The 26,685-nt window shown below is 55.2% G+C and overlaps 7 protein-coding genes across 7 annotated transcripts; 3 read left to right on the top strand and 4 right to left on the bottom strand.

Annotated features, from left to right (window-relative positions):
• Nucleotides 1–91: 91 nt before the first annotated feature.
• CCOS01_10939 (uncharacterized protein) lies at nt 92–5,326 on the bottom strand (the record flags this gene model as incomplete). The annotated part of the gene is made up of 18 exons (XM_060459092.1): nt 92–592; nt 650–830; nt 896–976; nt 1,030–1,155; nt 1,210–1,517; nt 1,573–1,757; nt 1,810–1,874; nt 1,927–1,977; nt 2,036–2,107; nt 2,158–2,356; nt 2,411–2,656; nt 2,713–2,875; nt 2,965–3,653; nt 3,708–3,941; nt 3,995–4,274; nt 4,328–4,551; nt 4,612–5,140; nt 5,195–5,326. The coding sequence occupies 18 exons, from the start codon at nt 5,324–5,326 to the stop codon at nt 92–94; spliced, it is 4,266 nt and encodes a 1,421-aa protein (XP_060310894.1).
• Nucleotides 5,327–6,379: 1,053 nt separating this feature from the next.
• CCOS01_10938 (RNA polymerase II holoenzyme cyclin-like subunit) lies at nt 6,380–7,392 on the bottom strand (the record flags this gene model as incomplete). The annotated part of the gene is made up of 2 exons (XM_060459091.1): nt 6,380–7,173; nt 7,233–7,392. 2 exons carry the CDS (start codon nt 7,390–7,392, stop codon nt 6,380–6,382), a joined length of 954 nt encoding a protein of 317 aa, XP_060310893.1.
• A 642-nt stretch (nt 7,393–8,034) lies between these two features.
• On the top strand, nt 8,035–10,979 carry CCOS01_10937 (uncharacterized protein; the record flags this gene model as incomplete). Its single annotated transcript, XM_060459090.1, has 6 exons — nt 8,035–8,197; nt 8,258–8,338; nt 8,452–8,659; nt 8,997–9,955; nt 10,114–10,279; nt 10,427–10,979. 6 exons carry the CDS (start codon nt 8,035–8,037, stop codon nt 10,977–10,979), a joined length of 2,130 nt encoding a protein of 709 aa, XP_060310892.1.
• Nucleotides 10,980–13,609: 2,630 nt separating this feature from the next.
• CCOS01_10936 (uncharacterized protein) lies at nt 13,610–16,355 on the top strand (the record flags this gene model as incomplete). The annotated part of the gene is made up of 2 exons (XM_060459089.1): nt 13,610–14,647; nt 14,718–16,355. 2 exons carry the CDS (start codon nt 13,610–13,612, stop codon nt 16,353–16,355), a joined length of 2,676 nt encoding a protein of 891 aa, XP_060310891.1.
• Nucleotides 16,356–16,825: 470 nt separating this feature from the next.
• On the bottom strand, nt 16,826–19,411 carry CCOS01_10935 (PP-loop family protein; the record flags this gene model as incomplete). The annotated part of the gene is made up of 1 exon (XM_060459088.1): nt 16,826–19,411. The coding sequence occupies one exon, from the start codon at nt 19,409–19,411 to the stop codon at nt 16,826–16,828; it is 2,586 nt and encodes an 861-aa protein (XP_060310890.1).
• Nucleotides 19,412–20,195: 784 nt separating this feature from the next.
• CCOS01_10934 (uncharacterized protein) lies at nt 20,196–21,158 on the top strand (the record flags this gene model as incomplete). Its single annotated transcript, XM_060459087.1, has 1 exon — nt 20,196–21,158. The coding sequence occupies one exon, from the start codon at nt 20,196–20,198 to the stop codon at nt 21,156–21,158; it is 963 nt and encodes a 320-aa protein (XP_060310889.1).
• A 617-nt stretch (nt 21,159–21,775) lies between these two features.
• On the bottom strand, nt 21,776–25,263 carry CCOS01_10933 (WD domain-containing protein; the record flags this gene model as incomplete). The annotated part of the gene is made up of 6 exons (XM_060459086.1): nt 21,776–21,994; nt 22,045–23,252; nt 23,302–23,512; nt 23,562–24,813; nt 24,918–25,002; nt 25,230–25,263. The coding sequence occupies 6 exons, from the start codon at nt 25,261–25,263 to the stop codon at nt 21,776–21,778; spliced, it is 3,009 nt and encodes a 1,002-aa protein (XP_060310888.1).
• Between the last annotated feature and the right edge of the window lie 1,422 nt (nt 25,264–26,685).

The raw sequence follows: 26,685 nt of genomic DNA, 5'->3' as shown, positions 1-26,685 counted from the left end.
CAAAACAAATATTCGTTCTCGTTCGAATCCTAAACCATTGATACGGTCTATCAGCGAGTGATAGAAGTCAGACAACCATCCGCATGCATAGCTACCCCTTCAAAGCCGTCGCGTCCAACACATCCTCCGCCTCGCCAAGCTTCCCAATCTTGCCCTTGGACAACAAGACCACGGCATCCTGTCCTGGCCGCAAGCCTTCCGTCACGCCGCCCAGCCTATGCGTGATTGCTATTACGGTATGGCCCTTGTCTGTGAACTCCTGGCGTATGATGTCGCGTGTGACAGATTCAGTCTCGGTATCGAGCGAGGATGTGGCTTCATCCAACAGAAGAATCGGCATGATGTGTCGGCATTCAGTTCCGTTTGCTGATGATTCGGACGGGTGGTTGATGGATTTGAGTTGTACGAGCGCTCTAGCTAGTGCGAACAGCTGCGATTGACCGGTGGACATTTGTGGCAGAGAGGATAGTGGGCTGTCTAGAGTGTTGCGAGTTTCCTCCTCAGATGAAGTGTTTTGTAGGTGGAAGTGTGACAGCAGGCCGACCCTCTCGAGGGCTGAGATGATTGCTTCATCTGGAAGAGAAGTCGAGGGCTGGGTAGTTGGTAGGTCAGCGGGGATCTCTCACGAATATTGAACAGAGAATCGCACATCGAGATTGAAGCGGAGACTGGCATGTCCCAGAATGAATGACTCTTGGGAAACCGTGATGAAGCACTTCTGTCGAATTAGAGAACGTGGCACGAGACGTAGATCGATCCCGTCAATCCTGATGCATCCAGTATCCGTGTCAAGAAGACGTAGGAGGGTGAGGAGTAGGGTGCTTTTGCCGCTGTTTGTCCAACGTGTCAGCAGAGATCGGAATATGATCTATGGATGCAGCCATGTGCAACATACCTGCCCGTTCGACCGCAAATGATCAATTGCTGGCCTGGAGAGGCCTTCAAGGTAACGTCTTGTAAAGCCACTGCGTCGGGGCTGCAGAGAGAGTCAGTCTACAGAGGCGACCGTATTGTTAATAGTTGTCTTACTTATACGAAACGGTGACCTTATCGAACTCGACTGATCCAGATGACGGCCACGCCTCCGTGGGAACAAAGTCCTCGTGCGGCTGTCCCTCTTTCGGCGTATCGGCCTCCAAGGTCTTCAAGCGAGATCTGCCAAGCCGTCAGTAAATCAACCAGGAAGACAAGGAGGAAGAGAAAGTATACATGGCACCTAGGGAAATCTCCATATTCGTCCAAGATGTCACGAGGCTAAGAAGCGTCGCGTTCGCAGCCAACACAATATTCAACGCCATACCAATCTGACCGGCCGTCGTCGTTCCCCTCACAAAAACTGCAAGTGTGATGAGGCCTGTGGCAATCGCAGCAACCATGAGATCCAGAACGATGCCCAGCCACTGTTGTAGACAGAAGAGGATATATGCTGGCTTCTGCGACTTATCAAGACAGACCACGTTGGCATGCTCGGCTTGTTTCTCCCAACCAAAAGCTCGGATAGTCGTGACGCCTTCAACCTATGTCGTTGTCAGCCACAACGTACTTAGCCAGAAGGGGAGAGGGAAGCGGTACTGATTCGAGGAAGCTCGAGTAGACTGCCGACTGCGACTCGAGATCTAGCAGACGCAATTGTCGCGAGGTGCGTAAGTACACCCGCTGCACGAGATACACGACCGCGGCGCAAAGGGGAAGCGACAGAGCCAGCAGCTTTTGTGTGCTGAATAACAAAACCACCTGTACGAGCAGCTTGAAGACCTCTGTAACCAAATATGAGTAAGGAGGAGTGAGTGTTGGGTCAGGAAGGCTTACGATTCGACATGGACATGGTGGCTGGCGGCAACTGCTTATCTACCAGTTGTATATCCTGACTGAAACTGTAAAGACTTAGCAAATGATATGGCTCATTCGGTAGGCGTTGCGACCAACTGATTCAATGTAACTCCCATATCAGTCTTTGAGAAATACGACAGTGGGGCACTAAGTTTGGTCAGTAGGTGTAGGTGGCAGCAGATGAAGTTAGTGGGATTACACGAACCCGATGATAGTTGAGAGTAGGCGGCGATGTAGTTCAGTGCCGGAAGCGGGTGCGATCAGGATTTGGGTTGACCTTTAACTAAGTTAGGATCAGGGTCAGCGACCTGAACTATTCGTACTCACCACATCGTTCCGCTTGTAGCGAGCCATGCTAGTAAAGATGAGATGAGGTAGCCACAAATATAGAATGTTGTCTGGGATACTGGTGCCTCCGTCCACTTTTGCAACCAGTACTGAGGGAAAGTTACGAAGAAAGAATATGTTGAGGTGCAAGCGAGAAGTAGTAGGATATGACGAAAGCCTACAGCCCGAAAATAGTATCCTGAGGGGAGATGGCTGAGTTAGCATTCAAAAGGCGAAGAAAAGTGCAACATACCATAGAGAGAGATGTCTCCCGTTGCTCTGCTGAGATCAGAAACAGCCTCGGCCATCTTCAATTTCTGGCTCTGCACGGTCTTGTCCACTTGGGGCTGCTTCACGACCGTATCGTTCTTTGAATCATCAATATTAACTTTCAGTGAGGCGTACTTGGGGTTCTGCTTCAGGTCATCCCACGTCCCCTGGTACGCAATGGTTCCGCCACCCAGGATAATTAGCTGGTCTGCTAGGTTGAAATGCGCAGCTATAGACTGTCAGTCTTCGTACATTGTTTGTGCCATAGCAACGTAAGGGGCGTACTAGAATGAGTAACAAGGAGGACAGTCGTGCCCGTTTTCTTGAAATGACCTGCAGAACCAAGCAGGTTCTCAACGACACGACTTTCTGTTTTACCGTCAAGTGCGCTGAAGCTATCGTCCAAGATCACAATCTCACTGCGGGCGTATATAGCTCGGGCAAGAGCCTTAGTAGTTGTGGTCAGTGAAGTGAACCCTTTGAAACTTGACACGACGATAACTATGTAGCGAAAAGAGCATGGCGGCGCAAACGTACCACCCGTTGTCGTTGTCCTCCAGAAAGGTTCAAGCCTCGGCTTCCTATTGTGGTACTGTCGCCGCTGGGATTTGCCAGGAGGTCCTCATCGAGGCAGCATAGTTGGATCACCTCCTGATACCAGCTTGGCTCCTCGGGGAGGAAACCGCAGACTGCTTGTTTGAAGGTTCCGCTTGGTAACCAAGGAGACTGCTCGCAGTATCCTATATGCTTCGTCGACACAGATATCGTTCCAGAAGCCGTGGGGACCTCCCCCAAGAGGGCTCGGACAAGCATCGTTTTGCCGCTTCCAACGGGACCAGAACACATGACTATTGAACCCTTGTCAATAACGAGGTTGAGATTGCTGAAAGCCGGAGGTTTCGATGCAGTGAGCCCTTGAACCGTGACGGCTTCCAAAGATATGGCGGGCGAAATGTCGACGAGGCTGTCTTCTGCTTTATCGAAAATAAGTCTTTGGTCATTTCGGGGTGGCTCAATGAGATATTGCTGAATTCGTTCAAAAGCCGCCAGCGAGCCCACAGCTTGCGGCACGATGGTCATAATCATGTTGGCAGGGTGCGTCACCAAGCCGAGTAGCGCCGTAGTCGTGAAGGCGGTCTCAACATCGAGTGCGGAGCCGTTAAGTCTCGCGACGATCACGTACAGAACGAGCGTGAGAATGGGGGCGAAAATACCGAGAGCGTTTGCTACAAGGTGTCAGGAAGTGGCATTATACCTGGGAATCGGATGACATCACATACCACTCGCGTTGTAAGCGACCATCATCCACCGGACTTTCTTGGCCATTTCAAGCTCCCGAAGGCGTAAGGAGAGGATCAGAGATTCCGTATGGTCTACGATCCCAAGCATCTTCAGACTCTTGACCGAGCCAAGCATAGACGTGGTCATGGCGATTCGGTTCTGAGTAGCCACAGACCAATCCTTTTGCTTGCTCTGGAGGTTCTTTGCCAGATATCGACTCACACGAGAGCAAACTAAAGAGCTCATTAGTTCTTACTCTAAGTACGAGTGCCTAGATTCAACTTACAAAAGATCATGACGAATGGAACCGCGCAAACCCAACCGACTCTCCGAGCTAGCATCGCGGTGCCTATACCAACCTCGATGATCTGCGCCCACGTCTCGTGGAACATGGAAGCCGACTGAACCACGTTGTCTGCGTCTGTACTCATCAAAGTAACCACCTTTGTATCGCCATAGCCAGTAGACTGCTGATTGAGTTGCTTGTTGTTGAGGAGACCAACAACAGCGCCCCTGATCATAATCTTGAGGCGGTTGAGACTGTGCTGGTAGGCAGTTCTCGCGATCTAGAGTATGACTCAATATTGCATCGTACGGGACCTCAGGCGACGAGACTTACAGCCAAACCCACATAGACAAAGACAGCCATCGACACAACTGAGTACCCTCCATCTTGAGATTCCTCGGATGACATGCTGATGGAGCGGATGACAGTACCGATTAGGACCGGCTGAGCGTAGCGGAATCCGATGAGAACAAAGCGAGGGATGATGGGCGCAAGAAACTGCGGAAGAATACTACGCAGCAGTACTTTGGGTAGCGTCATCTTTTTCTCGGGCTTGTCTATGGTGCTCTTAGCAAAAGTCGACGCGTTGTGCTACGCCAGCGGGAAAGTAGGCGTACTTCTCTGACTCCATGCTTGCAGGGCTTGCTGGCGTCGAAGTTGCGATAACAGCTTGCTGTCCATCACTGGAAGGCAGTCTCCAGTTAGAATGTATCTGTTCCCTCGGACGAGAATCGGATTGATCCATCCAAAGAACGTTCGATCCAGAATATTGGACAATTCCTCTGGAGACCACTGATCACGAGGACTCTGCAGGATCGTTTGCTTTCCTCGAAGTTCAACAACCAGAAGCACGCCCTTGATGCAAAGACTCGTAAATGCCGGGGCGACGATTATGGCGGACCCATTGTTAGGAACTCCCGTTCCCAAGTCAAGCAAATTGCATCCCGACGATACAAGCAGATAGACAACAGCGAGATCCGACGGCCTGACGGACTTGGTGTGCTCCAACAAGAGCAGCGGGCAAAGGCCCACATAAGCCACCAAGGACAAAATAGCAGAAGCTAAATTGAGCCCAAGTCGGGGCGTCGAGAGTGCTGTCGTAGCGAGTATGATTGACTGGGCCACAACTAAGATGATTGCGATGATCTAGCTTCAGTTTAGTTCGGTTTCCAGGAAACAGTATCACTCATCACTACGCACAACTTTGCCATGGCCGTGGTGTTCCGGAATGACCTTGATCGTTTCTTTGCGAAGCTTCGATAGACGGAATGGGAGCAACAGCAAAAACAAGGCTGATGCCGTGGTCGACAAAAAGAGCGAGTTTGGAAGCATGATTGCTTGAGCTTAACTCTTCGTCGGTCTCACTCTCCCCTTTCCCTCCCGTCGATTCTTCTCTTCTTGTCTGGGTCTCCGTGCACTCAGAAGTAGCAGTGATTGAGGTAAGATAACAAAGACGAAATCAAGAGGCTGAATTGTTATTGTTTTGAGCGTCATGGGTATTGTCCGCCGCGTGCCTTCTGACCCGTATTTGGTGAACAAGGGGTCTGGATTCCCTATTCAGAACCAACGACAGTAGACCTCCAAGACCTATCGGAATGATTTAGGAATGCGATGACCGGTGAGTTCCATTCACGGAGCAATGTACAAGTGGAGCGCTTGGCGAGGCTGGATACGATGTTTTAGTGTAGGCGAGATGCACAAAGCATACGAGGTCTGTTTACTTGCTTGAAACCAACAGCTTCATTCCACGCGTGGCACAGCTGCAGTCGTCCCTATTTGACCCTAGTCACCTTCCCTGTTGGACTTATAGGGCCGCGTCCCCTGCATGAAGTAAGCAACGCTTCCCCGTTGGTGTCGGCAAGGCCGAAAAGACAGACACGGAGCGAATTACTTCAATTTTGCGTCAAAGGTGTATGTCTGTGAACTTGACAATGCCAGTATCCAGTCTTTCGAGCATAGCACAATGCTTTTACAGCAGACATCATCGCCGAATTTAGGACTAAAGCACCTGTTGCATCGAACAGTCCGGAAAGCGCTTGCGATGTCAAGCTGCGTGAGAAGATCGATGCCTTTTCTCATTCGAAGACTCTCGGGCGTTTCTGCTTTCCGATCCCTCAGTCTTATTGGACTGAATACTTGAGGGCCACTGTAAAGTCTTGCTCCAGGTGTATGCATCTGGCTGATGCCGTTTCTCATGCTGTTCCGCATGGTGACTTTCGAAGAGTCGGTACTCGTTCTAGTAGTGCTCTCAATGAGCAGGCCTTTCCTGTGTTTCGCTGGCGCCGCTCAATTGAAGAGCGCCAGCCATACGATTCCAATCACGCCACTATCCGACCTTCTATAGCATCAGCATAGATGACAAAATTGTGCCATCTCATCGATTCATCACTTGTCAAGAACCCGGGCCTTGACAAAGCGGTTGATTTGCTCCCGAGAGAGCTTATCATTGTACTGCTCGTGACAATCGTAAAACGAAATCAGCTCTTGGGTGCAGTCAACCATGGCAGCGATATCAACGTTGCTTTCGGCCAGCCAAGCACCGTACCGCTGCACCCGGGTGAACCTAGCCTCCGGTTGCTTCTCTTTATCCGCGGGGTTCGGTGTTCCGGGAGTCGGAGGCAGTCCAGGCACTCGGCCTTGGGCCTGAGCTAACGCTGCGCTTGCAGCAGCAATACCAGCGGCGGATGGCGGGTTGGAACCAGACATGTTAGGCGAGGGTCGCAGAACCAATACAAGCAAAATTGCTGTGAGGGCAATCGTATGGGGTGGATGTAGCAACGGTAGATCCGTCATGTAGTGATCGTTGATTATGGACCAGCCCAGGGCGACGTCCTCCTGGGTCAAGTTCAACTCCTGTTGGTAGTTGTTCAGGGTTCGATACGGTTGATGAACTATGAGCTGAGAGCTCATCTCGGATATCATGAAGAACTCGCACTCGCCGAGCTTCGAGGTGTCGAGACCGAGGAAATCGGGCCACAGGGAGCGAGCTTCACTGACGATCAGGCGGATATGCTGCGGGGACTCTTCCATCTTGCAAGCCAGATACAGCGCGGTTGCAACGACCAGGTATGGATTTGTTCGCCGGATTTCGACCTTGGTGTAGAAGCGTTTGATATAAACCTGTGCGGTGGCCATGGCCTGCTGTCGGACTACCATGCGTTTGCCGAGCCGATTGACCTCTGTGTGCGTGATGAATTTAGCAGGTGGGAATACTATGAAGAGCAGCAGGGAAGCTAACGCTGATTGAAGTAAATGCCTAGGTGCCGCTGTTGCGGGAGAGGAAACATCTGGACTAGGTCGGAATTATCGTCTTCGAGCTTCTGGCGCACTGCTTGGAGTTCATCTTTGGAGAAGAGCCAGAAGCGACGCTGGGTTGACTCCCAGTAGTTGGCAGCCATGATGACCTCTCCCGGGCGTTTTCATGGAAATCTATGACATGATTTGTGTCCGCAATAACCCGGAGAGATTGGAGGGGATGTTGCTGAGGAGCAGCGAGGCTGATGGGTGAAGTTAATGGAAAGGGTGGCTGCGAGGCTGGTGCAGCATATGGAACTGTGGCTGATGTTTTCCCTGATAACGATAAGGCGGAAGATGTCCGCCCTGGCGGCCTCGGAGAACCACCTCGCTGAAGCTGTCTGCTGGAGCAGCACTGGAAGCTCCCGGGAGCACTGCTAATTGGTGGCAGCTGATTGCCTCGCTTGGCCCGCCAGTGGAACCCTCCCCTGGGTAGCCGAGCTTCTGACGCTGTGGCCCCGGCGCGAACCACTTGCGGCAGGCGGTGCTGCATTTTCTTGGTCGCTGCACCTCGCGATCCTCCTACGTCAGTCCTTGTGACTTGCAGCACCTCATGCAAGCAAAGCCAGTCGCGACAACACCAACCCAACGCCGCCTTTGATAACCCGCCATGTCGTCGTGAGACAGACGCCCCTCGATAGAACCCCGCGCGATTTCCACCTTTCTACCGCCGTTCACCCTATGAATCCCGCGTCGAGACCGAGCCCTCGACTCTACTGACCCTGCGTCCTGATGCCGCCGCCGCCATGGGGGTAACAAATTGGGTTACCGAGCGCCAGATGGAGGTGGACGAGTCGCAGAACCAGCGGGATAAGCGGGTCGAGGACCTCTGGAGGCAATTGGACCCTCAGGGGACGGGACATTTGGACTTTAAGGGGTTGCAGAAGGGGTTGAAGAAGATTGATCACCGTCAGCATCAAACTCTGCCCGAAGCTCCCGTGTGGTCTGGGTGCTGACGTTACCCTTTAGCTATGAAGAATGCGGACGATATGTTGCGGAGGATCATGACCGTCGTCGACACGAACGACGACGGTGTGATTCAGTATGAAGGTAAGCTGCGAATTGGGGGCTATCAGACTAGAAGCTGAAGCTACTGGCCGGGTTCCCCTGTCTTGGATTGAATAAGATATCGAGGACGGCCGCTGACAATGACCTATCACCAGAGTTCCGCTACTTTGTCGAGCAGACAGAGAGGCAGCTCATGCTTCTTTTCCAGTCCATAGACAAGGACCATGATGGGAGACTTGACAAGACTGAACTACAGGAGGCCTTCCGACGAGCTGGGCTGGTTGTGCCGATGCGCAAGCTCAGCTCCTTTTTTGGCGATATCGACATGAACAACGATGGCTATATAAGCTTCGAAGAATGGCGGTAAGTTTCTCAGCATTCAGTAGAGTATGTTGTGAGTCCACGGGTGTTGTTGTAAGCCCAAGCCGCAAAGCGAGGTGTAGAGTAAAGGGTGGCCGATTATCCGACGTATATGGGAAGGTCCAGATCTAGGTCCAGGAGCACGACTCCACGGTGACCGGCCATGATGTTCTCGGTGTGGCTCGGTGTATAGGCGTATGCCTGAGGTGGGCGAGAGGCTTCCACGATGGATGCTCTGGTGCTGTTGTCGGGTTTCTCCTTCCTCTTTTTCTTCCCGGAAAAACCTCTCCTTCTGTTCTGCTTGGAGAGTGAATCACTGACAGAACCCGGACACGCGCAGAGATTTTCTTTTGTTTATGCCAACACACAATGGCCACGCCCCTCTGAAGGCCGTGTTGGACTTTTATTCTTCCATCGTCACCCTCACTGCTGAAGGTGACTCGATGGTATCGGAGGAGACACTTGAAGGTTTAGGTACGACCGGCTTCCTTCTGCAAACCCTCTTTGGATCCATTTTGAGGATCGCATCCCCTTCGGATCGTGAGCCCGGCACCACAACCGAGTCTTTTGCTTCCGCCGCCACCACCGACGAAGACGGCCGCCCCGTGGTGATGGTCGTCCCCTCCCAGGAAGGCGCTGCGTCGCCCGTTCCTACCACAGCTGCGCAGCTTTCCACCTTGTCAAAACCGCAGCAAAATCAACAAACCTCACCAAACAGCCTCACTTCTGCCACAGACTCCGCCCAACAGCAACCTTCCCTCACGTCAAAAACAACTTCAGCAACATCATCATCAAGAACCACGACAACAACGCAAGCCGTGGTACCCATCTCTCCTCCAGGCTTTTCAGGTACCAGCGCCAACATGAACAATATGAACATGGAGGCAGCGGTGCTGCAGGCGTGCATCGAGGCCGGAAACGAGAAGCACACAGGCATCCTCCGAAGACTCCCCGGCGTCGGCACCTCTCAAGCGAACCAGGTCACAGACAGCAGCTCCGAGCAAGGCTCTAGCTCAGATGCAACTGTAGCACCCAAGACCAAGAGACTGACTGACTTCGCCCCTGATCCAGGTTACTTTGTCGCAGGTGCCGTCGCTGGAGGACTATCGCGGACTGCCACCGCTCCTCTCGATCGTCTCAAGGTCTACCTGCTCGTCAACACTCGAGCCAGTACCGAGACTGCGGCCTCTGCTCTGAAGCAGGGTCGTCCCCTGGTTGCTCTGAACAACGCTGTGCGACCTTTTAGTGATGCCGTCAAGGATCTCTGGAAGGCAGGCGGCATGCGCAGTCTTTTTGCAGGTACGCTCATGCTTATACTTCTACTGATGTTTATATACATTCATGGCTGTCGGCTGCTACTGGTCCATCGTTCCATCTATCTTGAACTCCCTAGCTTGAAAGATGATTGGCCATTTTAAACCGAGCAGCTACTTGAATTATGTACTGACTTCCCCAAGGCAACGGACTCAATGTCATCAAGATCATGCCCGAGAGTGCCATCAAGTTTGGATCCTATGAGGCCGCAAAGCGAACCCTTTCTAAGTTTGAGGGACACAACGACCCCAGACAGATTAGCAGCACCTCAAAATTCGTGGCGGGAGGTGTCGCTGGCATGGTTGCCCAGTACGTTATTTCTTCACAACACTCCTCCAAGTTTGCCTCATTTGCTTTAGCCGCTGTAATCTCTATCATTTATTGCAGAGTCGCCGTCTCTCCCCTTGTCTCTTTATGTCTCTCTTGCCGCCTTGACTCGCTGCTGACGTCCCCTAGGTTCTGTGTATACCCGCTCGATACACTTAAGTTCCGGCTCCAGACGTCGACGGTCCAGGGCGGCCTCAGCGGCAATGCACTTGTTATCGATACTGCCAAGAAGATGTGGCAGGCGGGAGGCATGCGCATCGCCTATCGTGGTGTTACCATGGGCCTCATGGGCATGTTCCCGTACAGTGCCATTGACATGGGCACATTTGAGTTCCTCAAATCCTCGTACAAGAGATACATGGCCAAGTACAAGGGCATTCACGAGGAGGACGCCAAGCCGGGCAACATCATGACTGGTCTCATAGGAGCGACCAGTGGTGCTTTCGGAGCGTCAGTGGTGTACCCACTCAACGTCCTCCGCACCCGTCTCCAGACGCAGGGAACAGTCATGCACCCTGCAACTTATACCGGCATCGTGGATGTCGCACGGCAGACATTCAAGAATGAGGGTGTGCGGGGCATGTACAAGGGACTCACGCCTAACCTGCTCAAGGTTGCTCCCGCTCTGAGCATCACATGGGTTGTGTATGAGAACTCAAAGAGAATTCTTGGTCTGGAGTGAAGAGACAAAGACTCTTTTGAGACGGGGGATTGAAGTGGACAATGGGAGGGAGTGGATTTTACTACAAGACATCAAAGGGACACTAAAAAAAGCCAGGAGGCATATTCTTGGGTTCCTCATTTGAATTGTGGAGGAAGACGAAGATTTTTGGAAGGCGACATGGGATCGCCTAGGTTTGGCCAGCTCAAGAAGAGCGGCACACTCTGTTTTGTTACATAGCCCCGTCGTCAATGGCGTTTGGAAGACGTGGTCAGAGAGAGAAAGAGAGATACCAGAGAAGACTTTTGCTCGCTGCAAGGGTGGATGGAACCAGGCTGGCGGTAGCTGTCGGTAGCTTAGCTGCACTACGGTGCGGATATGGCAGCGGGAAGCCCCAGAGATGTTTGCTCAATACAGACGAATGCCTGCGCATAAGTGGTTGGTTGCCACGTTGGATTGATGCTTTGCAGGGTGAGGTTATCGTGAGAGTGACGATGGAGGGCCTGTCTATTATGTACTGGTCGTCATGTCAGAGCCCTAGGTAAACGTCGCAGAGTCCGCCGTCTTCATTAAAAACCCAACATCTCCCAATCAGTCTCATCTTGATCTGCGATCCGACAAAAAGGAAGACAGAACAGGAAATAAGCATCAAAATTGGTTGACGTAGGCCTCGAGATAGAATGGGACGTCGTCGAGTTTGCCAAGCTGGCCTACCTTAAGGGAAAAGAAGCTTACGCCGCGATCGTCGTCACCCCGCGTCCACACTGAACCCCGTTGGAGGGGTTGGATACAAGACACCCACTATGAAGAAGCTTGATTGATGGGCAGGCTCCAGTGAATATGCAGAGAGACGACTGTGATTCGTAACCCGACGACTAATAACGATGATATCCTGGTAGACCATAGTTGGTTCGGAGGGACTAGCCGAGGCTGGTAGGGGGTGACTTGGATAAGCATCGAGGGGGGGAAATAAGGTACTGGAAGGAACTTTGTTTATTGCGAGCTAATTACGTGGGCTGAATGTACCTTGAGATAAGGTAGGTAGGTACTTTACCACAGTAGCTATCTCCGGATACGTACTGCTGTAGACGTTGGACTTGGGTACTTTTGTCGGTGTAAGATCGGGCCAACATTGCTCCACTGCCTCTTTTCCCCCAAGTCCAATCTTTTGGAGCTTGTCAGATTGCGCATCCAACTTTATTCAGTCACCTCACATTAACAAGTCACTAACGAGTCCACGACCATCCTTGCTGGACGAGGAACTTGTGCTCGTCTTACTTTTTCACGCTGCTTCTCCACTCGATAGCCGTTATCCAATAATCTCAATTGACTTTTGCCTTTCCATACTTCTAGGTTCCCCACCGTCCTTAACGAGCTTCCTGTTTCGTTTGGCTGCACAACAAGCGTGTCACGCAAGCAAAGCTGCAAAAGAAGAGTCAAGAAGCCGTGCTGCCATGGACTTGGTGACTTGGAGACAATTGCTCTGCGGATACTGCAGGACTGACTAGGTACCAGGGGGCGAAGAGAGACTGAGATGGTTCACACCATGCAATGTGCATCTTGCGCTTGGTAGCAAATCAAGTCCCCGACACTGCCGTTGTCCGCGGTGCCGGTACTTGGTCTCATATCGTTGCCCTGATCTGCAAGCTTACGAGTCTGCCCCCCCTCTTTCACGATGTCGAGTGAATCCTTCCACCGTATCGGGTGCAGGCCCGCCGGGGACGGCGTACGGGCAGCGGCGTCTGCCTTGTTCACGCTTGTCTTGCGTCTTCGGCGACCCGACCGGGTTCGGTCTTGTGGATTCTGATTGCAGTTCGTTCGTGTATCCGTAGGTGGTTGGGGGTTCCCTCTCTCTCACTTTGTCTCTGAGTATCTGCGAGGTTGTCTCAATCTCGGCTCCGACTCAACTCCTACTAGCCTCTTTCTGTGAAGCCATTCCTGTCAATCCCATTCAACTCCATCTCTCCCACTCTCTCTTCTTCGTCCCTCGTCTGCGGTATTCGTAACTTTCCCCTCTATTCTCCCATCGTACCCCCTCCGGCTTACCTCAATCGAGCGTGAACGCGCACTTCTTCGTGGCCCCGACTTGTGTCCTCCTTCCTATTATCACCCATCTTACGTCGGCGCGCGTGTCCCTTCTGTTGTCATTGACAAGGTGCAATCATCTACTGACACGCGAGAGAGATACTTCACTCATACATTGTTTGATCAGTCAGCCAACAGCAACGGCATTACTCACGGTCACAGAGGGGTGCTGAAGCTCTGAAGCAAACGAGAGCCCCGTCGCCGAAACTGTTTGACTCCGTTTCTTGGCGTCCGTTCTACCCGTTGCCTTCGACACTGCGCGTATCAGCCAAGTCCCCTTCACGATTCAGTCGCTGTCACTTGCTGTCACTGTTTGGCGTGCCAGACTGCCACCGTCTACCCCGTCAGAGACTCAGAGTGCCCTGTCCCAAGGGGCAAAGCTCAAACATTAGGTGACCCGGCATTAAGAAACAGAACCACCAAACGAAGGGAACAAAACGTTATACCTACTCCAAAACGGTTGTATCCTACAGAGCACAGACAATCCCCCAAGGGCCCCAAGGGGACTCTGTCAGAAGACAAGAAAGAAGGGATCAAAGGGACTGAAATAGTAACAAGCCGCCGCCATGCCGGCCCCGTATTCCGACAACCTGTACTCCGCCGACGACTCCGACTTTGACGAAGTCCCGGACGACAGCCTCGACGCCCACCTCTCGCCCACAGACGGCTACTTCCAAAGCAGCACTTCATTGTCAGCCGGGGGAATATACCCTCCGCAGCAGCAAGAGTCTCATTTCCACAACAGCGAGGACAACGTCACTGACGCGACGACGTTCCCCACGTCCGCCGCCGTGCCGCATGTGCCCAACGTTCTCGTCCAAGACCCTTCACTGCTGCAGCGCGAGCAACAAGAGCAAGGCTCCTCGTCGTCAAAGAAGGACCGCGAAGCCAAGGAAGAGACAAGGTTGAACACATCCTTCCATCAACACCACCCCAACAACGACGACGACAACGTAGAAGCACAATCACGTCACTATTCCTCAACACACAGGAGGACCTCGTCATCCGTCTCGGCCATCGACGATTTTTATGACGACGGGGCCTCTTCTACCGCCGCAGACAGCGAGGCGACGCCATCACATACAACCTACACCTCCAACGTCCACTCCCATTCCCACGCCGCCCAGAGCTCATCGTCTTATACGCCTTACTCGCCCTCCACAGACGCTCCACTGCGCACGCCCCAGACTCACTCGAGATACTCCTCCAACAACCCGGCCTCTTTGTTTCGCATCCCTAGCGAGGCACCACCCGCCTACACGCCATCGCCCACGTCCCCGCTCTCGTCATCACCCACAGAGTTTAGAAACTATCAGACCTTCAACACCATCTCGAGGACAGCCAACAACAACAACATCAATATGGGCGCACCTGAAGAAGAGAGGCGCCTGCTTGGCCGCGACCCCGAGAGCATGGGCGACGTGCCCTATGATGACAATGACGACGACCATGACCCTAGACCTCCGCCATCGTGGAAGGACAGAGCTCTTAAGAAGTTCCCTTGGGCCTCGAGGCGGACGCTGAAGATGGTGCTGCTTGCCGCCTTGGTCTTCTTCACCTTGACGGGATTCCTTAGCATGTTGGCCTCGACTGTGATCAATGCGGTGCGTCGCAACTCCCATCTACATCTGCACCTACTACTATCTTTACATGAAGCTAACTAACAACCCGTAGCCATCTGAAAAGTCTCCTGCCAAGGAGCCTCCCCAGCAATATGACCCCGTCACTGGACTGCCCATCAAAGACGGATCTCCCGTGCCAAGTGACCCCTCCAAACCCGCCGAGCCTGGCGAAGCCGTCCCTTGGCGTCCATCGAGCACATGCCTCCAAACCGAGCACCGCTTCGAGCCCAAGTTCTTCGACCTCACCTTCGCCGCCGACAAGGACATCAGCGTTCTCCAGGCCGTCGAGAACAACTCCCCCTCCCGCGGCTACCAGCCCCAGGTCTCGGGCGACTTTGTGATCCGCCGCCAGCAGGCCGGCCGCCCCGGTCCCTCAATCGAGCTCGAGGTCGTCTCCAACGACCCGGCCCTGGACGTCTCCGTCGAGTGGAACTCGGAGCAGCAGCTCATCATCCGCACCCCGCAGCGCATCGAATGGACCCAGTCCCGCCGGCCCTGCATGACCGTCCGCGCGACCGTCTGGGTCCCCGAGGGCGCCTCCCTCCGCCACATCCTCCTCATGGCCATGAACCTCGACGTCCGCGTCGTCGACGACCTCTCCGTCAACCTCGCAGACGGCCTCGAGATCGGCACAATGTCCGGCGACGTCCACTCCCCCGTCGAGGTCCCCTCCACATACCACCTCAACTCCCGCGACATCCTCGTCAAGACCATCTCGGGCGACATCATCGGCTCCTGGCCCCTCTACGACTCCCTGAAAATCAACTCCGAATCGGGCGACATCATCGCAAACGTCTCGCCCCAACAAGTCCTCGACTCCCGGCCCCGCCCGGCCGTCCTCGAAGTCGCCACCATCTCGGGCGACATCACCGTAAAAGAACCCCTCGCCGCCGCCGCGGAGAGCAGCAAACCCGACACCGTCGTCCCGCCGCGCGACTACATCACCTCCATCGACACCAAATCCGGCTCCATCAAGGCCTGGGTCGCCTTCTCGTCCGCCGCCGTCGCCGAGAGCATCAGCGGCGACATCGCCGCCGAGTTCCTCCCCGTCTACAACGTCAGCCTCCTCCAGGCCGTCGCGGAGCCCGAGCTGCACACAAAGACGAAATCCGGCAACACGGCCGTGAAGATCCTCGAGCCCATCTGGGTCGAGATCCTCGGCACTGAGGGCGCGTACGAGGGCGAGAAGCCGCGCGCGAACCCGGATGAGCCCGTGGACATACCGACGAACCCACTTCCTATCCCGGATAAGATCCCGCGTATGCCGGGCGTGCCGTTCACGCCCATCGGCGCCGGACCGTGGAAGCGCATCCCGCTGCCTGGCGGTCGACACTTGGACGACGCCTGGCGCGAGGTTCGTCGTCACCCGTTGGGCGATGCCATCACTGCATCTTCTAAGCAGGAGCGCGCCGTCTCGATCAAGGATCAACCCCCCATGCGCCACCTCAAGTCCTCGCACGGGTCCGTCAGCGGGAGCATGGAGCTCAAGTACCCTGCCTCCTGGGAAGGCACCGTCGAGGCCGAGAGCATCAGCGGCAAGATCAACATTCTCGGTAAAGACGTAAAGATTGACAGCCGGACAAAGTGGCCCAAGGCCGTGCACGCTCACAAGGGCCAGGCGTGGAACTGTCAGGTTTCGTTGGGGAGTGTGTCTGGCGACGAGGTTCTCATCATCGGGGAGGAGAAGTAAGCCAAAACAGGCTTGTTTCTTCCGAGGTATAGAAAGGGGGTTGGGATAGATGTCGTCACCATGTATGCGGGAAATACGTGGACGAAATGATTGCGCAAGTCTGCGTGGTCTTGCTATGCTATAAGAGCAAAAAGAGAGGGAAGGAAAAGGGCATATATACCTTAATACCTGTCGTTACGATGGATGGATGGATGGAATGGATTTCAACGGCGTTTTCATGGATGAGGAAGCTCAGCAAAGGTGAACTGAGCAATATTCTTGGCCAATACCGACGAGGCGAAATCAACAAACCTCGAGCATTTTATTTCCTTTCTCATACTTGAAATATCAATAAGAGCAATCAAACTTCACTGACACTCTTCATCCATCTTCGCTCTCACAGTGACTGGGTTTCATCCTTCCTCATACATCACGACTTCATAGGTGACTGTAGGTAAATGTAAGTAAATAAGGGGGGTATCTCAAGCTCGTCATGCAGACCTCAAACCAACACTCGCTCTCGTCTCCTTGTCCTCAGCCTGCTTCTTCCGCATCGCCGCCGTCGTCATCCTCTTCTTCCTTCTCATTCCGCTAATCCGCTTCCACACTCTCTCCTCCACCGTGCTATCCGCCAAAACATGCCTCCTTAACACAGCGCCGCCAATGGAGGCGCCGCTGCTGCTCTGGCTTCTACCACCACTTCCACTGCCACTCCCACCACCGCTCCGTCCCTGTCGTATACGACCCCCACCACCCATCGTCTCGCGCTCAAACAAGCCCATATCGACCTTGCGGTACCGTACCTCATACTGAACCCACCTCTCGAGGCCAGGCAACCCGACGCCCAACGTCGGCAGGGCAAGCATCCTCAGCACCTCCTCGCCCGTCTTCTCGTCGCGGTTGACGGCGTACAGCGCGGGGAGCGTATACCGCACTTTACCCGGCGCGAACCGCTTCAGTATGCCCTCGAACTCTGCCCTGCGGTCGGCAGCGCTCACAGTGGTGCCGATGCTACCGCCACGACCGCCCGTGATGCCGAGTCCAGGCGCGGCGCGAATCACTCCCTCCTCGTCTTCTTTGCTCTCCAGCTTCTCCCCCTCTTCTACGCCGTCAGCAGCAGCAGCAGCAGCAGCAGTCTCATCCGCACCACCCCCAAGACCCTCCCGAAAAGCCTTGCCGTGAATGGGCGCAAACGGCGCGATCCGGAAATACGCCTTGACCCGCCCCCTCACCCGGATCCAAAACCGCCCGTCCCAGAGCTTGAAGCGCCGCCAGGCGTACCACCTCCTCGTCTCGCGGAACCGCGGCTGCGGGAGCGGCAGGCGGTCTAGCGTAGCGAGCCGCTCGCGCGACATGTATTCTGCGTCCTCGGGCGACTCCCACTGCGTGGGCGGGAAGGTCGGGTGACGGTGCTTGTCGCTGATGTTGGAGGTCGTCGTGAATGTCGTTTGCGGGAGCGGGTGCAAGGAGGGGTAGGGTTCGCGGACGAGGTACCATTTCGAGGGGGCGAGGGGGAGGAAGAGGATGGAGGCTTGGTTGAAGGCTCTTGGTACCGATGGAGGTGTTGAAATCGAGAGAGAGCCTTCCACAAGGGTGGGAAAGAGTTTGGCGACGATGTTTTGGAGGGATGTGTGCTGAGGCGGGGTCCGGTCGGGCGAGACGAAGGCCACGAGTCTCTTTACGACGTACCCCGCGACGGCCCTCCGATGCGCGAGCCGGAGCTCCCTCCTTACGCCGTCGTTCGCCGACTTCCTGCCCCTCTCGCGCCCGAGTCCGGGACCGGGTCCCAAGACACCTAGCTCAGGAAGCCGAACGACAAGCGTTCCGACATTCGGCTCAAACTCTGCCACTGCCTGCCTCTTGATCCATCGCTCAGCCTCCTGCTCCAGACCCCTCAGCTTCGCCCCACACCGCGCCGACATCCTCAGCACGTTCTCCTTGCGCAGCGCCACGGGCAGACGGTGATTCCGCACCATGTGCCGCACCGCGTTCCTCGTCGTCAGCGTCACGTCTTTATTGGTAGCGTCCTCGAACCAGCGCACGTTATTCGCCTCGCACGTCGCAATCAGCCGGTCCTTGCTGAACTCGAGCAGCGGGCGATAGATCATCACCCCGGCATCCTCGGTGCGTATCCTCGTCATGTTCCGCGCCGCCGCCGCGGCCCTCGCTTTCGCGGACGCTGAACTCGCAGCGGAGAAGAGCCAGTCGCTCCCAGAGCTGTCGTCTTCACCGCCGACATAAGGGCCCTCATGCCATCCCGTCTGCAGACCCGCTCTCAGCTCGGCGCCGTAGAGCTCCAGATCCAGCTCCGAGACGAGCTGTCGCCGCATGTGCCTCCAATCCCGTTTCGGCGGGCGGAAGCTTATCTGCGGCATGCGCATCATCTGGTCGTCGACGTGCCCGCTCTCGTAGACGCCATGCATGTCGTAGCACTCTGGGATATTCCCGGCCTTAAGCATCCCTCTTAGCCCGCGGCTGCCGTGGCCGGCGAGGAGCCTCATCAGCACGGTCTCGTACTGATCGTCCTGATGATGCGCAAGAAAGATACTCTCAACGTGCATCGCAAGACACAGCGTGCCCAACCGCCTGTACCGCACCCTCCTCGCGAGGCTCTCGACGTTAGGCAACAGATTCGGATCGCCCGTGACACCCTCAGCCTTCCAATTCACCGTGTCCCACTGCGGCCGGATATGCTTGAAATTCCGCAACTCCTTCACCACGGCCAGAGCCTCCTCGCGGGACCCCTCGCGCAGGCCATGGTCAATGACGTAGGCTGATATTTTTGCCAGCGGGTTATCGACGACGCGCATGAGGGGGTTGATCTCGCGCAGCTGGTTAAAGAGGTAGGCGAGGGCCATGGAGTCGACGCCGCCTGACACGGCGAGGCCGATGCGGCGCGGCTGGGCGGTGCGGGCGTGGGGGAAGCGCGGCGGGGTGGCGGCGCGGAGGGCGTCGAAGAATTCGAGAAAGGTTATGGGTTTCGGGACCGGGTGGAGGATGAGGTGGCGGGCTGCCGCCGCCGCCGCTGCTGTTGCGGTCGCCGCTGCGGTCGCGATCGGGGGGTTGGTGAGGGCCATTCCATCGCCTCTATGCTGTTGTGGTTTTGTTCTGTGCTGTGTTTCGAGTCCGATGAAGCTATCGTGGGTTTCGGTTTCCAGGATGTTGCAATTGACGAATCAACGGTTGACAGTCTCCAACGTGACGATGGGATAAGAGAAATGGAGCTTTCACCCGAGCAAGTCCCCCACTATGTACCGGAACATGTGAGCTCGGGCTCTTCGGAGGAAAGATTTCCCAAGCTGGTTGTGTCAGGGAGCAACGATAAGGATAAGGTAAGGAGCTCCCCCGGGCCCCGCGCTCGCTGATAACCCACCTCACCGAGCGGCGAGAGCATTGCAGACCTCGGAGAGTCGGAGCTCTAGCGCAAAGACCCCTGCCCATTTTTTTTTTCTGTCGCGTTACGTACAGGGACCGACTGAGCTCCGATAGCTAATACCTCACGATACCTACCAATCTCATCTCCTCCGTCATTCACTCCAAGTGTTCTCTCCCTCTTCATTTGCGCGGATGCACTCGCCGTTGTCCATAGCATTCGGCCCTCTTCCCTCTCGGCCTTTCATTCTGTTGCATATCCAACTCAATTGACCTTTGCTCGGTTGCCTTCGGTTTACATCCGTCAACTTCCTAATCCTCGGCGCAATCCCGAGCACGCGACACAAACATCTCGAACTCCACGAAGCTACCACCACCACCCGAGCCATACCTCATCGAAGGCATTAAGAGAGAAAAGAAGAAGCAAGACTCTCTACGGATCTACCTCCTCACATAAACCACCTCCCACAACCCACCAAAACCGCAACCATGTCCACCACAAACCAACCCCCCTCCTTCACAACATCCCTCCTAGCAGGCGGAATAGCAGGCACGACAGTAGACCTAACCCTCTTCCCCCTCGACACCCTCAAAACCCGCCTCCAGTCCTCGGCCGGCTTCTTCCCCTCAGGCGGCTTCACCGGAATCTACCGCGGCATCGGCTCCGCCGTCGTCGGCTCGGCCCCCGGCGCCGCCTTCTTCTTCTGCACCTACGAGGGTTCCAAATCCTTCATACACTCCCGCCTCCTCGCGCTCTCAGGATCATCATCACCAACAGGGGAAGCGTCGGCGACCAAACCAGCCTGGATCGACCCAGCAACCCACATGCTCGCCGCCTCCCTAGGCGAAATCGCCGCCTGCGCAATCCGCGTCCCCACCGAAGTCGTAAAACAGCGCGCCCAAGCAGGCCAGCACGGCGGCTCCTCCCTCCTCGCCTTCCGCTCCATCCTCTCCCAATACTCCTCCCCGACCGGACGCAACGGCCTCTCCGCCGTCTGGCGCGAACTCTACCGCGGCTGGTCCATCACCGTCCTCCGCGAAGTCCCCTTCACCATAATCCAGTTCCCCCTCTGGGAACGCCTCAAGCGCTGGGGCCGCGAGCGCAAACAGGCCAAGAACTACAAGCTCGACATCGACCCGGCCACGGGGGCAAACACCCGCCGACAAACGCAGTACGAGGTCAGCGCCGTCGAGAGCGCGCTGTACGGCAGCGTGGCCGGCGCCGCGGCGGCCGGGATCACGACCCCGCTCGACGTGCTCAAGACGAGGGTGATGCTGAGCCAGCAGAAGGAAAAGATTGGCGATATCCTGAGGACGATTTACAAGGAGCACGGGATCCGGCCCTTCTTTGCGGGTATCGGGCCGAGGGTCATGTGGATCAGCATCGGGGGGTCCATCTTCCTCGGCAGTTATCAGTTTGCGTCAAACACCTTGACTGGCGCCGTGATATAATAATATCTTTCCAAGAGTTTCTGGGTGTGTGATGGGACGTGGTTGTGCGCAAACAAGCATAGAGGCGCGCGACGTGTAATGCGCTGGGTAGACGGCGAAACCGGCCATGCGAAAAGGGAAATAGAATTTCTGTATTTGGGGGCCCTCAACTTGCCCTCCTGCTGTATAAACATACGCTTCGAGCACGCAGCCAGAAGGGCTGCCTGCGACTTGACAACTTTTCCGCTATGTACATTACTGAAAAACGCCATTATACCCGTACTGACTAGACATCACAGGCCATGGCCATTTGACTCACGTCGTACAGCAATATGCAACTCTCGTGACGAAAATGCCCACTTGTACTTTGTGGTCCATGTGCCATCTCTATGCCAGTGGCACTCCCTGGTCGGCCGCACCCTGTCCACCACTCGAGACTATCGCGAAGCCGAGGCAGCCGTAGATGTCCCCCATGATCGTGGCGGAGTGAGTTCAGATGGCGCACGTTGCATGTACTGCTCTTGGTCGGCTTTCTTTACCACACTCATGGTTTTGAAGCTTTGCGGCAGCTGCATCCTTTGCAAGCTCACTTGGAAATGTGGTCTCCCTTGCCACCACCCTGCCACTCGAGACAGAGACTATCCTGTCGTTGGAGGCGTTGCGGTGCCTGTCGACGGTGCAGGGTCAGATTCCGCTGCTGACGGTGCTACCGCTGCAGGCTCGGGTTCCGCCTTGGGAGCCTCCTTAATCTCCTTGATTTCCTTGCGCCCATTTGCCTTGTAGTGAAGCTGAACATCATTGCCACCCTTCCAGATGTGAGCTCGTAGGGTTGCAAGGGTCATTGTGATGGGTAGTAACTAAGCCAGGTTAGCAGAGATCGAGCAGGGCGCATGCATGGGGCACTTACCTGTTCGTTGCAATACAGCTCCAAGTACTCATGAGGCAGGAGAGCATCCGGTTCTGGGTTCTCTGGCTGGGGATCGATGCGTTCCGCAACGTAGGCCAAAATCTTCTTAACGCGTAGCATCCTATTGGCGTTTAGGCGATTGTTGCCATCCGTTGTTGCAATGTCAGGCAAGCTGTTCTGCCATGGCTGAAGGACGAATGAGACCTTAACAGGCTCCTTGATAGGGATCTGATTCTGGAGCAGCACCTCGCCCAACCACATGGGGCCGCATTGCTCAATGATATCCGCCCCCTGGCCGACTGTCTCAACAGTACCCTGATAGATGTTGGCACTTCCACCAGTCGTCTCTTCTTGAAGGACAACCTTTGTACCAGGAGGCAGTTTGAGCACTGGTGTGTCGTTTGCCAAGCTTGGCGTAACCTTTGTCTCGATGAGCTTCTCGGGATTCTCAGTCAATGACTTGTCGTAATCATTGCGAATCTTCTGGATGGCGCCCAGGAAACTGTCATCAACCTCCTTCTCGTGGGTTGATGATGCCTCGGATTCTTCAGCCTTCTCGTCCACCACAGCTGGCTTCTCCGGCGCAGTAGTCGACGCCGATCGTCCACTCTTCTTGCTACCAAAAGACATGCCCATACCCATGCGGAACTTCTTGCCGAACGCTGTGCTGGGCGACTTTCCATTGGTTGCATCCTTGTCCTTGTCCTTTTCCTTGTCCTTCTCCTTGTCTTTGCCTGCGTCTGCTGGGGTCTTGGCATCGGGAGCTGCCGTTTGCTCGGCAGGCGTTGCGGGTGCTGCGGTAGGCTTCGAAGCGCCTTCGATCGGCCCAATGGCACTTGTGAAATAGTCTTCTCGCTCGGTTGACGGCCGGCTGAACTGAGATGATTTGTTGTCAAGGGGACTAGATGGAGTGGCTGCTCCTTCTGGCACGTCGTGAAGGCGGCCAGAAGCCCCCGGTGTAGCGAGACCAATAGCCATGCCAGGTGTCATGGGGTAATGAGAGCCATTCGCACGTGGTGTCATTCCCGAACTCTCATCCCACGCGTTGTCGGTAGGAATCGCTATTGACGAGGGAGGGTTTGCGCGGCTTGCTTGTAGCCTCCGTTCGACGGCTTCGTTGAGCGTGGCACGGTACGCTTCATCGCGTTTGATTTCCTCATCGATCAAGCCAGCAAACAGGTAGCGGAGGATCCATTTGCCGAGATTGACTATGAGTCGGTTAGCATATGGTCGTTCTTAGTCTCCCAAATCTCTTACTTCTCTGGTCCTCTCGGAACTCTACTGGCTCCTCCAACTCCAGGTCATCCGCATACATCTCTGCATCGAAGCAATTGAACGGTTCCAGAACTACAGTAAGACTTCCGGAGCTGATGTCGATAGAGCACCACGGAGCTACAGCTTCTGTGGTGTTGACTTCAATCTCAACGTCTTCTAGGTGCTTTTTTGCAAACTTTTGGATTGGTTTGCACTGCGGGAGTTAGTGATTCATCCTCGAGCCACACAAGCAGCCAACATACCTTAATGAGATCCCACATGAGAACGTCACCGGCCGTATCGAGCGTCAGAACTCTCCTCCTGTCGTTCAAGAGCCTGTGCTTGACCAAACCAAACTGGCCCTCAATGGTCTCCTCCGGGTTCTGGTTGATAGGCTCGGTCCCGTGTGGCACATGATTCCCAACTGCCGGTGGAGATTCTGGGCTAGGAGCGGCTTGTACTGGGAATGTTGCCGTGTTGGAGATGCGCAAGATGGATCTTGGTGAGATTTCCTTCTTTGGGGGGTTCGCAGGCGGAGGACTCGAGGGCTGTCTGGTTCTCGAAGCTGTGGACGCAGCCCGCTGGCGTTGGAAAGCCTCGGGAAGCTGTAAGTCGGGGCCTGTGTCGATATTGGACCACCGGTTGATCGACGAAGTGTTGGTTGCCGTCCAGATGTAATCGCCTGCCGCCACAACCTTGCTGATCGAGTGAGACTCGTGGGCGACCGCAACAGAGATTCCGTCGTCAAGGTCTTCGAGGTTGCCGCGGACGTCCGTCTTCACGACGAAACCAGACCTGTCACTGCTGTAAAAGGTGCCCAGCTCAGGGTCATCCGAGAAGAGCGACCAGACGCTATCTTCGTGCATGGTGAATGTGTACATACAGCGTCCAGCTGTGACACTCCAGAGCTTGATCGTGTGGTCGGAACTGGCCGTAAGCACCTTGTCGCCGGCCTCGTTGAGCAGGACGCCGCGTACATTATCCGTGTGGCCGACGAACTTGGTCACTCTCTTGCCGGAACGCGGATCCCATAAGCGCACAACCGACTCGGGGCCACCGTTGGCCATGATGCTGTGACCGACGCTCAAGGCATAAATGGAGCCCTTCTCCGCAACCTCGTCGCCCTGAGTGTCGATCTCGAGGGTCTTGCCTCCTCCGTTCAAGTCCCACAGGTATATCTTGCGATCGAAGCCGCCCGAGGCGACCCAGTTGACGGAGCCGCCAGGGGGTGTAGCAACGCACTTGACATAGTCGGCGTGTCCTCCAATGGTCGCGGCAATATCGTTCGTCTCGGAGTGTGGGCGCCAGACTTTGACCGTCAGGTCGTTGGAGGCGGTGACGACGGCGGAGTTGTTGTTAGCGAGGACAATGTCGTTGATCCATGCCATGTGCGCCTGGGTCTGGGAGCGGAAGGTGGTCTTGGTCTTGGTCTCGGGGGGTGGTACGCTGCCGCCGGTCTGGAGGTTGAGGTTGAGGTCCCATGCGCAAATGTAGCCATCGCGGGCTCCCGAGTATCTGTTTGCAAGCGCAGCAGTGTCAGCGGGTAGCGGCGCAAAGAGGAGTTGTAGTAAGTGGTAGCAGGAGGGCAACGGTTTGCATCGTGGATCGCGGGATCTTACAGAATGCCATTGTCCTTGTCGACGGCGAGGCCATTGACGCCTAGCCTGTGGCCGCCGCCTTGCGAACCAGCTGGGAGCTCGAGGACTGTTTGACCATGTGTGGTTAGCAAGCGAGGCCATTGACATTCTCGGGAACGCTGCAGACAGGTCCGACTCTCGTGATCAAAGTCAAGACTTCAGGTGCTCGTCCCGGCGGACGTGCGGGGTTGCGGTCGCCGGCCTCAGCCAACATGCGACGGAAGCGCAGCGGGCACACGAGCACCAACAGCAGAGCAAAGCGGCACGGACAGAAGATGCACACGACAGACATACCATAGCTGACCCTCTGGCGCGCTTTCTTGGCCATTTTCGAGCGGTAGCGCGGGGGTTAGGATCGATTACGGATTACGCATGCAAGAACGAAGAAACAATGCAATGAGGGAAAAGGACGATGCGATGCTATGAAGGGAAGGATATACGAGCGGTCGGGTATGTGAGCTCGCTCGGGTGGTGATGCTGTGAGGATGTAGCCGTAGTAGTGGTGGTGGTGTGAGTAGTGAGGTAAGTGGTAGCAGTAGGCAAGGTAGTAATTGTCTGCGGCTGGAGTTATGGGGGTGGGCGCGCACGGAGATAGGTAGAAACGTGGGATTGCGAGGTGAGGTGCCTGCCCAGGTATGATGTATTGGTGGATTGCGACGGGGCCAAGCGGGGAGGACCTGAGCCAGGAAAGATGGGGGACGGGATGGAATGATGGATGGGAATGGGAATGGGCTCAGCGAATGCTGCAAGGCTTAAAGGCGCATTCGTACTCCGTACTGCGTACACACACACACTATGTAAGGTAGGTACTGAGGTGGGCTGTAAGAGGCAAAAAGGGTGTGAGTGCGCGTCGTTGGGTGTCTGCAATCTGCAACCGCATCTGCACCTATACCTGTTGGTGTTGGCGCAATCCAACATGTTGGAAGGATTGGGATCCATCACTGTCACCTGAGGCCGGGGTACTTTCTCTTCGTGGGTGCGAGGTGCATGGGGTAAGGACTCAAGGCAGGTGGATAAGGGGGGCAGTCAGGTCAGGGTACCTCTATTCGTACCTTGGCAAGGTAACGAAGGTATTCATGTCAGAGCATCAGAAGTGAAGCAATTGAGTTTGGCTGGCACCGTCACACTCGCTTTCTTGGACCCCTGATATCGTCTTGCCCAGCTTATGATTGCATCGATCTGCGCATGAATACTCCAACAACGGGACGAACCTGTTGTTAATATGTCTGGTGGCTGGCGTTCCCCTTGAAAGTCTGGCTGAATCCTGTATTATGCGTCTTACTCTACCTAGGTACAAAGACAGTAGCATTAGACACCTCTGACAATCCGTACCCAGGTACCTTTGGTAGGCGTGGAAGGTGAAAGTGGTACGTAGACCGGGATCCAGAACAAATCTGACAGACGCCAGACGATCCAGGTAGCACATGGCTCGCCAATTAGCGCCCAGAGTGTCATGTGTCGTTTCTGTAGTACGACGGCGGCAGACAAGACCCCTCTTTTGAATCAGCTCAATCGGTTCTGGGGGAGTAATCAAACACATCCAATAAGACACACACATCAATCGAGAAGTCTGCCGGTCTTTAATTTGTCTCTGGAGACGGGTTGTCGAGTCTAGAAGAAATCAGTGGCTGACGCATTCCCCAAGTTCAAGCCACCGACCCTGAACCGTCAGACGGTGGTGCCAACCTCGAAGAAGGAAAAGAAAGCATGGACCCGCCGATCCCCCTCCCCTCGGTGCTCTTTCCCCCAC

This window comes from Colletotrichum costaricense, assembly GCF_030867565.1.
Source record: "Colletotrichum costaricense strain IMI 309622 chromosome Unknown Scaffold_11.1, whole genome shotgun sequence".
In the NCBI taxonomy this organism is placed as follows: Eukaryota; Fungi; Ascomycota; class Sordariomycetes; order Glomerellales; family Glomerellaceae; genus Colletotrichum; species Colletotrichum costaricense.
The sequence above is the reverse complement of the archived record's forward strand: the minus strand, read 5'-3'. Positions and strand labels throughout refer to the sequence as shown.